The sequence below is a fragment of the Gopherus flavomarginatus genome, chromosome 2 (assembly GCF_025201925.1).
Source record: "Gopherus flavomarginatus isolate rGopFla2 chromosome 2, rGopFla2.mat.asm, whole genome shotgun sequence".
Classification (NCBI taxonomy): Eukaryota; Metazoa; Chordata; order Testudines; family Testudinidae; genus Gopherus; species Gopherus flavomarginatus.
Genome location: NC_066618.1, coordinates 41,947,808 through 41,960,751, shown reverse-complemented (window position 1 = coordinate 41,960,751; position 12,944 = coordinate 41,947,808). Strand labels below are relative to the sequence as shown.

General features: G+C 41.2%; 2 protein-coding genes across 3 annotated transcripts in view; one reads left to right on the top strand and one right to left on the bottom strand.

Annotated features, from left to right (window-relative positions):
* The window catches only part of LOC127044584 (tRNA (cytosine(38)-C(5))-methyltransferase-like), a 513,024-nt gene that overhangs the window by 436,404 nt on the left and 63,676 nt on the right, over positions 1 to 12,944 (bottom strand). The gene's annotated exons all lie outside the window — the stretch shown is intronic.
* Positions 1 to 12,944, top strand: part of STAM (signal transducing adaptor molecule) — a 69,605-nt gene that overhangs the window by 17,607 nt on the left and 39,054 nt on the right. The window contains exon 2 of one of the 2 annotated variants that reach the window (XM_050939573.1): positions 6,171 to 6,255. In XM_050939573.1, coding sequence (XP_050795530.1) covers positions 6,171 to 6,255 — 85 coding nt within the window. Of the gene's footprint in view, positions 1 to 6,170; positions 6,256 to 12,944 lie in introns of those variants that run through there. The other variant, XM_050939574.1, reaches the window with a different exon arrangement.

Below are 12,944 nucleotides of genomic sequence, written 5' to 3'. Positions count from 1 at the left end.
TTAGGAACCAAACTTTTAATCTCATCAAAAAAAGTATCAAATTATTTTGGCAGGATTTATTTTCCATAAATTGGTATTGAGTTGCATTGCTGTCTTGGGTTTTCTTAATTTAAAAGCTGTTCAGAATATTTTTTCCATTGATCTATCATGCAGCTATGATCAGTCAACCCCATACCAGTTTAGTCTTTGGTGGACCTCCCTTCCTTTTTATCTTTGGTGAAACCTCAGGAGAGAATACCAATCTGTACATTTTCCCTCCATCCTTTGCTCCAAGTCTTGCATAAAGTTCCTCAAAGATCTTTGTGTTTGCTTTGGCAACTAAATTCCTGGCCATTTTCTTTACATCCTTGTATTCCTCCAGGTCTCATTTGCTCCTACTTCTTTGCCAGAGTTTAAACTTCTTTCTCTTATCTTTTATAACTTGTTTTTCTTTGCTCCACCCATCAAGTTTATTTTCTGAAGGAAAGGCTTTTCCTTTTTGATTCATCCATAACTTGTTTAGCACTCTCCAGTATATATTTGTGACCATAAAATCCCCAAATTTATCTATTCCTCCTGCATGTGGTGCTGACCTCAGCTTCTCTTTAGCCAACTTTCTAACATGTCCATTTAAATTGGCACCATTAATGTTTTCTGAAGATATTTCCCAGAAACTTGTCTTCTCATCCGCACCACAGCCAGAATGGGAAATATGTGCTAATTATATTTAGTCAGCCACATGCAAATGACAACTGGCTCCTCATGAGCCAGTTGTTGATTTTACTTACTGTCATCGTTCTTTCCTTTATTTTACTATCAAGAGGTCTGCCTATTCTGTTTCTTGAGTTGGAGGCCTCATAGTACTTTTAATTAGTTTGCATCTTTCTCCAGTGTCTTTGCTCTTCTCTGCTTTCCATTTTGTTTCATGGATGCATGCTATCTGTACTTTCATCCTCTTTAGCCTCTCTGCCAGCTCCATTCTAAGGCCAGTTAGTGTGCCAGCATTTCTGAAGTCTGCTCTTTTATTTAAATGGCATGGAGATAGGTGGGATGGAAGGAATCAAATTTTGCCACACACAAAAAAAGAAAAAATGCAATTGTTTTGTGAAGAGATGTTTATTGAAGATTCTGAGTATTAAAAACAATAGCAAACAAGAGGCAACTACTCATTCCCATTTTTATTAGACATGTTGACTTCTAATTTCTCTCCCTATTTATCTGTTTTCTTCACCCCCCCGCCCCAATGTGTTTGTATGTAGTCTTCCACCGTGGTATTTGAATGCTGTACAACAATTAAACAGTGTTTTATCTCCCTGCAAACAGGCTACACTCAGTGCCCTTCCACTTGCCCCATTTTTTGGATTTCCAGCTTGGATACTGATGTGTTTATATGACTGTGTTAACACTAATAACAGTTCACTTCACAGTGGCCATGTGGGGAGTGAACTGCATGCTTATGGTATCCAGACAGGATCAGTGGTAGGTGGGGAAAAGAGCAGCACATCTGAATTTGAATAAATGGGGCAGGTGCCTGAATGGAAAAAGAAAAATCTCATAAAAATCAAATTAAATATCTGTTACCTCAAGGGGAATAAGGCAACGCTTCAAAAGGAAATACTCGAGAAATGAGAGGGGGAAGATAGAAAAGGAAAGCCCCTTTTCTCAGAAGCGCAGACTCGGCTCCATTCCTTGTCTGTCACCAGTGGATTTAGCTCCCCAAATAAAATATCCCACCTTCCCTGTATAATGTAATAAAAATAAAGAGAAGACAACGTAATGTGGTGCAAACAAAGATGAGTATGTTAAGGGTAATGATACAGAAACTGGGATAAATGGGGGGGAGAGGAAAAGTGCTAATATTAATACAAACAGTGATACAGTGACTGGCGTTAGGAGCTTGAAGCTCAGGCCCGTAAAACCTCACTTGGTATTCAGAAAACAATAAAGGAAACCCCCAACACAGAAGCCTTTCCTACGGTTAAGTGCAATGGACACAGAGTACAGGTGCAAAGCCCAGGACCTTCCACTTTCTGGCTAATTGGAAGCCTTTGGGGAGGAACACTGGGGAGTCCAGACGACAGCTGAATATTATCGCTGTCGGGGAGACCCTCTAGGATGATGGACACCAGGAAAGCAGTATTCTCTTCTCTACAGACAAGATAAGATGGATTTGATTTGTTGTAGTGGGGATGGCGATGACAGGGCCTCTCCTTCCTCAGCCTCGCTGCGGGATAGATGTTACTCTTCTCCTTGGCTCTGGAGCACTGGGAAGATCTGACTGTGTACATGCTGCCGCTGGAATGCACAGCAGTGCCCAGGCGCTGAGCAAGTCCTTATAAAGCTTTTGTGGTGGGAAAAGTTCTGAGGAGATAGAATGTTGGGGCTGGGCTTTGGCGGGAAAAACTGGTTTTGACCAGTCTGAGCCAAGAACTTGTAGTGTTCTTAGTGGTAAACAAGTCCGCTCTTAAAGATGGAGTCCTAGTGTCGATAGTTCATATACTCCATCTTGGATTTTATTTAAAGCCAGTACTTTACTTAACATTACCTTATAAACGTATTATTAAACAACCGATTAAACACACCAAACAGATTTATTTATACCTAACATATCATAACTTGATTATGGCATCACTAAATAATTTGTTACCTTACCATCTTTAATATATAGTTACTGCACTGTTGACAACTGATTGATCGCTTCTTATAATTACTAGAATATAACTGTTGTTGGTCTGCATTTTTGTGTCTTGTCTGTACAGATCCACTCACTGACATATCACTAGTATGTATTTTTTCTCTCATAAATGCTCTTAATCAATTTACTCGTTCCAGGATATGCTATGTATCTATAAGGATTGGCTTTTTAATACTGTGGTACGAACTTAATTATCCAAAATAAAATTATTGATCCCATTATCTGGTAATTACATTGAAGATTTTCTAGATTATCAGAAACCTATCTCTGATGACATTTGGGTAGTCAGGTTTGTACTCTGTGTTTTAGAAGTATTGTAACAGGTGTTTATTTGCCTTTATGTGCATGTTGAGCTTGGAGGCATCTGGTAATTATTAAATCATACTTCTGAGTGAGGTGTTTTGGTGCTGCACATTTGAGTGGTTTTGGTTTTACATGTTTGGGATTTATTTTCCATATATGTTGGCCCTCATAAGGTTTGAAAACACTTGTCCAGTGTATAGGACATTGGTGCCTCTACTTTGTTCAGGATGTAATTGTATGTGTAAGATCCTCGATGGAGGTTTTTTTTGATCTTGGGTATGTTAAGCAGTGTGTTTGGGGAAGCTGGTGGTGATGTAAAGAGTAGGTTTAAATTGTCTATCCCTTTTTCTTTTCTAAAATTTTCCATGGTTTGCTTAGCCTTAATATTGAGGATTATGGAGTATATAGTGTGTGTGTGTGTGTGTGTGTGTGTGTGTGTGTATATAATTGCTTTTCAGAGGGATAAAAATACTAAACAAATATCTTGAAAAGTTGGCAGTCTAAAAACTCAATGATTTCTTTGACTGTGTGCGGATTTTTTTCATTAATAAGCTTAAGGGTGCCGAGTAGTATAGGAAAATGACTTTAAGGAGATGAGGAAGAATGTTTGGCACATGTTAATTAAGAGACTTCTAAAGAAGCAACAAAGTTGGGAATGGTAAAATCAGAACAAGAAGGAGAGAAGTTTGGGAAGACCATAGGGCTCTGGCTGGGGGTGCAGACTCTGCGGTGCGGCTGGGTATGAAGGGTTTGAGGTGCAGGAGGTTACTCAGGTGGGATCTAAGGGTTTGGAGGGCAATCAAGGCTAGGGCAGGTGGTTGGTGCGTGGGGCAGGTCAGGGATGCAGGATCTGGGTGGCCCTTCTTAAGTGGCTCCTGGAAACTGCAGCCCATCCACTGTCTGGCTCCTACGTGGGGGCGGGGTCACACTGCTCTGCATGCTGCCCTGTTTGCAGGCACTGCTCCCTTAGCTCCCATTGGCCGCAGTTCCCGGCCAATGGGAGCTGCAGAGCTGGTGCTTGGGGTGGGGGCAGCGTGTGGATCCCCCTGCCTGCCCCTGCTTCTGGGAGCCACGCGGAGCTGTTGCATGAGCGGAGCAAGGCAAGCCCATGACCCTGCTCTCCGGCTGGAGCACCGGAGTGGGGAAAGCTTCCAACCCCGCTTGCTGACGGAAGTTTGAGGGCCAGATTGAAAGATCTGATGGGCCGGATGTGGCCCGTGGGCCGTAGTTTGCCCAGTGGCTGAATTGAGTGATGGCGGCATGTTTATGGTACAGTCTTTATAATCGTTTGAATTAGTTGCAAATGTGAGAGAGAGACTGGCAGGCCAGGATTCATTTATATCAGTTATCTTGTGTTGGAATGCCACATTTTATATTTGTAACATTGGCATCCAGATTACCGTGCATTTGTGTTTTTGATTGATCTTTGTCTTAAGTTTATAAAGGCATTTTTATAACTGTGCATTAGGTATTGAAGGAGATGGTATGTTTTTCTTATTTTTTTTGTTGTTGTTGTTGGCAGGAATAATGGAAATCTGCAGGAAATGTCTGGAGTGAGTTTGACTTGTATATTCCTGACAGGAATCAAATCTTTTCTCTGAGGACATAGAATAGATTACTTTTCCTAAAAGCATATATAAAGGAAGATGGTCAACTTGAAATCTCAGTGATAAAGATTAGATACTAAACTTGTCCTTGTGTGTTCCTGCCAGTTCCTTGTGTTACATTTCTCTCCCCTTTTGCTAAAATAAATAAGATTAAAAAAATGGAGAAATATTTTCTCTTATTTTCCAACTGTAATAATTTTGGGCAATGTCTGTAATAGGAGCAGGTTTCCCCTCTCCCCGCCCCCCCGAAGACTGATTTTTAGGTGGCTGGTATAGTTTAATGGTCTGCCAGCATTTCTTAGTTCTGGAACTTTAAAAGATTTTGGATATCAGTATGGCACTGGCAGCCACAACTTATTAATTTTTTCCATAATTTTGTTGAATGAGTACTTTATAAGTTTGTCAGCAGGCCTGCAAGACATGTACAATAAGCTCTTTGAGTCTCCTTTCATAAGATAGGTTTTCCATTCCTCGGATCATCCCAGTAGCCCTTGTCTGTACCTGTTACAGTTTGAATTCATCCTTCTTAAACATGGGAGACCAGAACTGCACACAGTATTCCAGATGAGGTCTCACCAGTGCCTTGTATAAAGGTACTAACACCTCCTTATCTTTGCTGGAAATACCTCGCCTGATGCATCCTAAAATCGCATTAGCTCTTTTAATGGCCATATCATATTGGCGGCTCATAGTCCATCCTGTGATCAACCAATATTCCTGGCAGACTAAGTATTATCTAGACCAGTGGTTCTCAAAGCCAGTCCGTTGCTTGTTCAGGGAAAGCCCCTGGCAGGCTGGGCCAGTTTGTTTCCCTGTTGTGTCTGCAGGTTCGGCCAATCGTGGGTTCCACTGGCCGTGGTTCACTGCTCCAGGCCAATGAGGGCTCGGGGAAGGGCGGCCAGCACATCCCTCGGCCCGCGCCACTTCCCAAAGCCCCCATTGGCCTGGAGTGGCGGAATGCGGCCAGTGGGACCCACAATCGGCCAAACTTGTGCACACAACAGGGAAACAAACTGGCTTGGCCCACCAGGGGCTTTCCCTGAACAAGCAGCGGACCGGCTTTGGGAACCACTGATCTAGACCATTCCTGACAGCTCTTTGTCTAACTTTGTCTTACTGAATATGTTGTGGGTGGAATTGCTGAGGCACAAGGGTGTATTGATGTGGCAAGACAGTATACTAATGTCCTGGGAAATGGTAGCCTTTGGAATTAATTTGCAGACCCATAACTAAGAGTGCACAGAATTTTCTTGAAAGCTGATATATTTCTTGGAATATAAAAATAATTCTGAAATACAAACAGAAAAAGTAAAATGCTCATTTGCTTATTAATTCAAATATTAGGGCACCAAGTGAATGTTTGGATATTTTAATGTTTTATACAACAGTAAAAAATACATGTGTGTAAAATGCAAATTTGTAAGAACTACTTCAATAAATTAATTAAAAGCAAGGTGACATAAAACATTGGCATTTAACAGAAATCTTACAGCATTAAATCTTGGCAGGTCTATTTTAAATTTTCATTATATATATGAACAAGTAGTTTATTCTGATCTATTTACTCTCTTTTTTTTTTAAACCAGAGAAAGCAACCAGTGAGATGAATACTGCAGAGGACTGGGGCCTCATCTTAGATATCTGTGATAAAGTTGGACAGTCGCGCACAGGGTAAGTGTTATGAACTGTGAGGTTTTGCATTTAAACTATGAATCTTTCCTTTTATATCCTTTTAGATCACTGTTCATTATACTGATGGTGAGGGGGAGAGATGATGACAATTTTGAGTTCAGACATTGACTTGTTCTCAGTGGTTTAATTAACTTGGCTTAGAATGAACTTGCTATAAGAAGCAAAGGAGGGATATTTATTTTCACACAGTATTTAAAAATCTGGACCCTTGATTTTAGGATTTGCATTTGTGCATACAGCTGTTACTTTAAGTGTGAGAGAACAGGAGATTTGATCTCTTGTTTTAAACACTGTCATTACAAATCCAGTATGATAGTATATATCATTTTAAGTGTGATAAATGGTCATCTTGAATAGGGGATTAATAATTAAATTATACACTTGTTAACATAGGCTGTTCAATCTACTTTCCCAATACACAGTAGCTGAATTTCCTCTCAGATATGTTTTATTGAGGGATCTACTCTCAAGATGAAAAGCCAGATCCTAATCTGAGTTTGTTTTTGTGAAGAGAAATCATGCCTCACCAATCTACTAGAATTCATTGAGGAGGTCAACAGGCATGTGGCCAAGGATGATCCAGTGGATATAGTGTACTTAGATTTTCAGAAAGCCTTTGACAAGGTCTCTCACCAAAGGCTCTTAACCAAAGTAAGCTGTCATGGGATAAGAGGGAAGATCCTCACATGGATTTGTAACTGGTTAAAATATAGGAAACAAAGAGTAGGAATAAATAGTTTTCAGAATGGAGAGAGGTAAATAGCGGTGTCATCCAGGGGTCTGTATTATGACCAGTCCTATTTAACATATTCATAAATGATCTGGAAAAGGGGGTAAACAGTGAGGTGGCAAAATTTGCAGATGATACAAAACTACTCAAGATAGTTAAGTCCCAGGCAGACTGCGAAGAGCTACAAAGGGATCTCACAAAACTGGGTGACTGGGCAACACAATGGCAGATGAAATTCGGTATTGATAAATGCAAAGTAATGCACATTTGAGAACAAAATCCCAACTATACGTATAAAATGATGGGGTCTAAATTAGCTGTTACCACTCAGGAACGAGATCTTGGAGTCATTATGGATAGTTCTCTGAAAACAACCACTCAATGTACAGCGGCAGTCAGAAAAGCAAACGTAATGTTGGGAATCATTAGAAAGGGGATAGATAATAAGACAGAAAATATCATATTACCTCTATATAAATCCATGGTATGCCCACATCTTGAATACTGCGTGCGGGTGTAGTTGCCCTATCTCAGAAAGATATATTGGAATTGGAAAAGGTTCAGAAAAGGGTAACAAAAATAATTAAGGGCATGGAACAGCTTCCGCATAAGGAGAAATGAATAAGTCTGGGACTTTTCAGCTTGGAAAAGAGATGACTAAGCTGGTGCTATCATAGAGGTCTATAAAACCATGACTGGTGTGGAAAAAGTAAATAAGGAAGTTATTTACTCCTCATAAAACACAAACTAGGGGTCACCAAATGAAATTAATAGGAAGCAGGTTTAAAACAAACAAATGGAAGTATTTTTTTCACACAAAGCACAGCCAACCTGTGGAACTATTTGCCAGAAGATGTTGTGAAGGCCAAGACTCAGGGTAGATTTGATTCAAATCACTAGTCAGAAAGACTCGATTTAATCATGGTTTTCTACATAAAAATGCATTCTTGTTGGTTGTTGTAACCTTAATACATATTCTTCACAACTCAGAGATAGATGTAGGCTTCATTTTTAGAAGGTACACATTATACATTTTTAAAGTGATTTTATTTTGAAATCTTTTCAGATTAGGTTTACAGCTATATCAGAAAATGAGTAATTGTTTGGTTATTTCATTTACCAAAGGGAATTGAAGCAGATATTTATGAAGTAATTGGGAGGTGAACTATCTCCAATTCAACAAGTTAATCATTAATATTTGGAGGATTTTTTTGCCATGCTGTATTAGGAGGAGAACATCATCAGACAGATATTTAAATTGTTTTATTTAACTAAAGCAACAACATTTAGTATTCTGGATATTTTTCTTCAACAGCAAACATATATTTTAACTAAACAAGCATATGTCCCTTGCTTCTCACATTTATCTCCAGGCTTCTTGTCCAGATCTATTCCACCCCCCATAATCTTCTATTCATTGAACTTTTTTGAAACTTTGCACTTTTAGAGAGAGGTAAGGGATTGACTCTGTACACAGGTTTGCAGAGGGACAATAGAGTTGAGGTCTATTATTTCTCACCTAGTCTATATTATTCATTTATTTAAAACATAGTTGATGACAAAAAGCATGTTACCTCTGGAGACACAAATGCACAGTTTGAGAATGGAAAAACTAAGCATCTCTGATGGTATTTTCTAGACTGAGCACTGAGTCTCATTGGGTTGGTAGAAAGATTAACCTAAATAATCTATACAGAAGCCTGTGGAACCCCGAAAGATTGGGTCCCTAATCCATGAACTATTGGCACTCATTTATAAAACTTTTCTTAAGCATTACATGAAATATTGTCTCATACTATAGAATTAGAATTTATAATCCCTATTCTGTGATGAGAACTCTTTGAGCTATAATGTATCTTAATTAAAACTATCTTTAGATAGGTTTTTTTCCCTCAAAAAGCATGTTAACAAAAAAATGGATGTAAATAAAAAAATCCTTTTTAAATCAGTTAAAAAAAATCATTGATTTTTATCCACCCTGCCAAGACTATAACAAAGTTCAAAAAAGAACTAGATAAATTCATGGAGGATAGGTCTATCAATGGCTATTAGCCAGAATGGGCAGAGATAATGTTCCTAGCGTCTCTTTGTCAGAATCTGGGAATGGGCAACAGGGCATGGATCATTTGATGGATACTTCTTCTGTTCACTCCCTTTGGGAAACCTGGCATTGGCCACTGTTGGAAGACAGGATACTGGGCTAGATGGACCTTTGCTCTGACCCAGTATGGCCTCCCTTATGTTCTTATGATATGGGATTTCACATAACTGAATATTCTGGAGAAGTAGTAGTTAATGTGATGGAGCGTGGAGTTGTGTGCTATGAAAAATGTAATGTGGTGACATAGCAATGTTATTTGAGAAGCTGGAAATGCATGGTCTGAATGTATCTTTTTACAAGCCCACTTAGCTGACCATTCAGTTAGAATCTAGCCTCAAGCAGAGAGTATGCTCCAACTGTCTCATAACAGTGGAAGGGCTGTATGGGAAGAATAGGGACTGCCCTGTAAGCCTCTAGGAGACAAGGTATTGAATCCCAGAAAGCACAAAGCCTCCCCAGCAAGGAATTTATCCCAAGATGCTGGCCATCACATACAACAAGCCTGCCTCACTGAACAGTTGTTGGAGTTTAGAGGTAATCTGTGTAGGAACACTTCAGAGTGGAGTGACAAAATTGAGATTCCTCATGCTGTCGTGTACAGTTCTGTTATAGATTGTGGTCGGTAAGCAGGTATTAACCTTTATATATTTTTTTCTATATGTAAAACTGTATTACTTCTAAAATAAGTGTAGTGCTGCTTCTCTTGGTTCACAACTACTGTTAATTTGAAGAGTTAAATGGTATCTCTTCTTTTCCCATAACTTGTGACATGAATAGTGTCACTATAAGGAATTATCTGGGAAGGTTTAGCCTAACAATTCACCATCAACAGAAAATGCTATTTAGCAAAAAGGGATAAGGGAGACAACCCTTAGTCCTGAGTAATTGCCAGCATATCACTAACTTTGGCTGTGTAATATAATCTTAAATTTCTCTCAGGAGAACCTTGAATTCTTTTACAATAGGAGCCAGTTAGAACAGTGGATTTGTTCTGTCTGTAGTGTAGACATGCCCGTAAACTTAAGTCAACCTATGTTGGATGTTAGCCACCACAGTAATTTAGTGCAGTTTTTCATGGCCACACTACGCTCCTTTGTCAGTGGTGTGCATCCTCACTAGGAATGCTTCCACTGACTCAAGAGGGGCAGTGTGGGAACAGTGTGGGAACTGGCTGCACTCTGGCTCCCCACTGAGAGCTTGGCTGTCCCCCGGGCTCTTGCTCTAGTGTGGAACTCCCCACTCGGAGCCGGGCTCCCAGCCAGGAGCCCTGGGGGGTAGCCAGGCTCAGAGTGGGGGGCGCCCAGCCTGCCCCGGGGCGATGGCCCAAGCTGTCAGCCGGGCATGGGGTTCACAGTTGAGAGCCTTCCAGCCTTTCTTGTCAATTTCACGGTTCCAGCTGGGAGCTGTGAAATTGACAAGAATTACAGCCAGCAGCTGATGTAAGTAATGCAGCATCTACACCAGGCGTGGGCAAACTGTGGCCTGTGGGATTACCCCCCGTGGCACCATTGGCCTGGTGCTGCTCTCAGAAGCGGCCCTGGGGCAGAGGGCACCGAGTGCGTTGCCCTTGCCTCCAGGCACTGCCCCCCGCAGCTCCCATTGGCTGGGAATGGGGAACTGTGGCCAATGGTAGCTTTATGAGAGGTACCTGGAGGCAAGGGCAGTGCACACAGAGCCCTCCGCCCCTCCTCCCCCAGGGGCCGCAGCGCTTCCTGGTCCGGCGCGGGGCCGGGGTCCTGGTGCACACCGCTGCCACCCCAGAACCACTTTGCGTAAATGGCTCCGGGCCGGAGCCCAAACTCTTCTTGCCCCCTGCCCTCCAACTCCCTGCCCTAAGCCCCCGCCTGCACCTCGCACCTCTCTTGCACCCCAACTCCCTGCCCTGAGCCCCATTGTACACCCTGCACCCTTCCTGCACTTGAACCCCCTGTCCTGAGCTCCTTGCTGCACCGTGCCCCCCCGTGCACCTCAACCCCTGCCCTGAGCCTCTTCCTGCAGTCCGCATCCCTGCCCTGAACCCCTTCCTGCATGCCGCACCTCTCCTGCACCCCAACCCCCTTCCCTGAGCCCCCTCATACACCCCACACCCCTCCTGTGCCTGCACACTGCACCCCCTCCCACACCCCGCACTCACTCCCATACTCCAACCCCGTGCCCCGCCCCTGCATACAATTTCCCCACCCAGATGTGGCCCTCGGCCCAGAAAGTTTGCCTACCCCTGATCTGCACAGATGCTGCCTCACCCTAACTACACTGACATAAGCCATATGCCTCTCGTGGAGGTAGAGATACTATGTTGTTGTAGTAGGGCACTTTCGTCGATGGGCATAAGGCTATAGTGTAGAGTAGACACAGACACAAAGTCAGCGTAAGCTGCCTTATATCGACCTAACTCTGTAGTGTAAACCAGGCCTATGACTTCAACCTTTGTAACATTGAAGTGAGCTTATATCTGGCTTTCAGGCTGGTTTAAAATAGGGGTTTGCTTAGGCTTACTAGTAGTCTTACTTTTTTATTTGAGAGAATATAAAGTACAATATAGGAGTCATAATATAAACCAAAGTTCTCTATAAGAATTGCAGTCTAACATACTGTACTATGGTACTACCCTTTGATCCTTGCTCAAAGCTCAGTGTCCTGTCAACTCCACTAGACACAAGTCCTGTGGCAAGGATTCCAGACTTTGTCAGGGCCTCCTTGAGCCTTTTTACTGCTTTCCAAGTCCAGTGCAATGAGTAAATGTTGTACATTCCTCCTATTACATTATAAGGTCTTTGGAGTAGAGATTTTCTCATCTTGTGTATGTCTGTACAGCATTCAACAAAACTATACACGTAGTGCCATATATAGATATTCATACTATTTCCAAACCTACAGTAGACTTAGAGGGGCTATCTTCTTTGTCCTGGGAGAAAATTTGCATTAGAGTGGCACATAGCTCTTTTTGGGAACATTAGGCCTCTAGATCTACAACACGCTATTCTTATTTGTCGTCTTTCTGTCTAGGAGACCAGTCATTCAAGTGTCAATATGTTCACCTCTGTTGGGAAGATAGGCAGAGCTGAGTTTGGGGTATTGTGCTGGAAGATAGTAACAGGTGCCATCAACTGTTTTTTGAACCTATAGACAATTTCAGAGATGCTTAAGCTGTGACTCTGCTAAACAAAAGAAATGGGCACTGTGTCCCTCCTTTTTCCCCCTTTTGGTTTTCTGATTTTCCTGAAAATCAATCGGGTTTTGCTCACTGGTGCCTAGAACATTCCCTGACATTTTGGAAATGATTTGGTGTGGCATACAAAAATTATTGCGTTACATACTGATTGAGAAATACCATAAAGTTACATGTGTAGCCGAGCTTACCAGAGGAGCTTTACTAAATATTTGAACCAGTTAATGCTTAAACAATGAAGTGGGGAATATGACTGTCAATTTACACTTTCATGTGTATTTAGAGGATTGTATGAAGAACTGGATTATTTATTTCTTTTCTTATCTATCTTACAAAATTTTACTTGACTGTTTGCCCAGGGCAAGAGCTTTTTGTTGCTTTGACTTTTAACAAGAGAATAAAAAAATCTTGTTTTTATCATCCATCATAATTAGGGACCAGTTTAATTCATGATTTTATTTATTTATTTGAAAATTTGCAACAATATAAATGTTAAAGTATTGAATTTAATGGAATTTGATTGCATGGAATGAATTTAACCAGTAAAGTTAGTCAATTTCAAGGAGGATGCACAGAATAAATTTTACAACTAAATGTAATCAGTTTCAAGGACAGAATTAATTTAACCAGTAAAGTTAATCAATTTTATAATTAAAATAAGCAGCAAG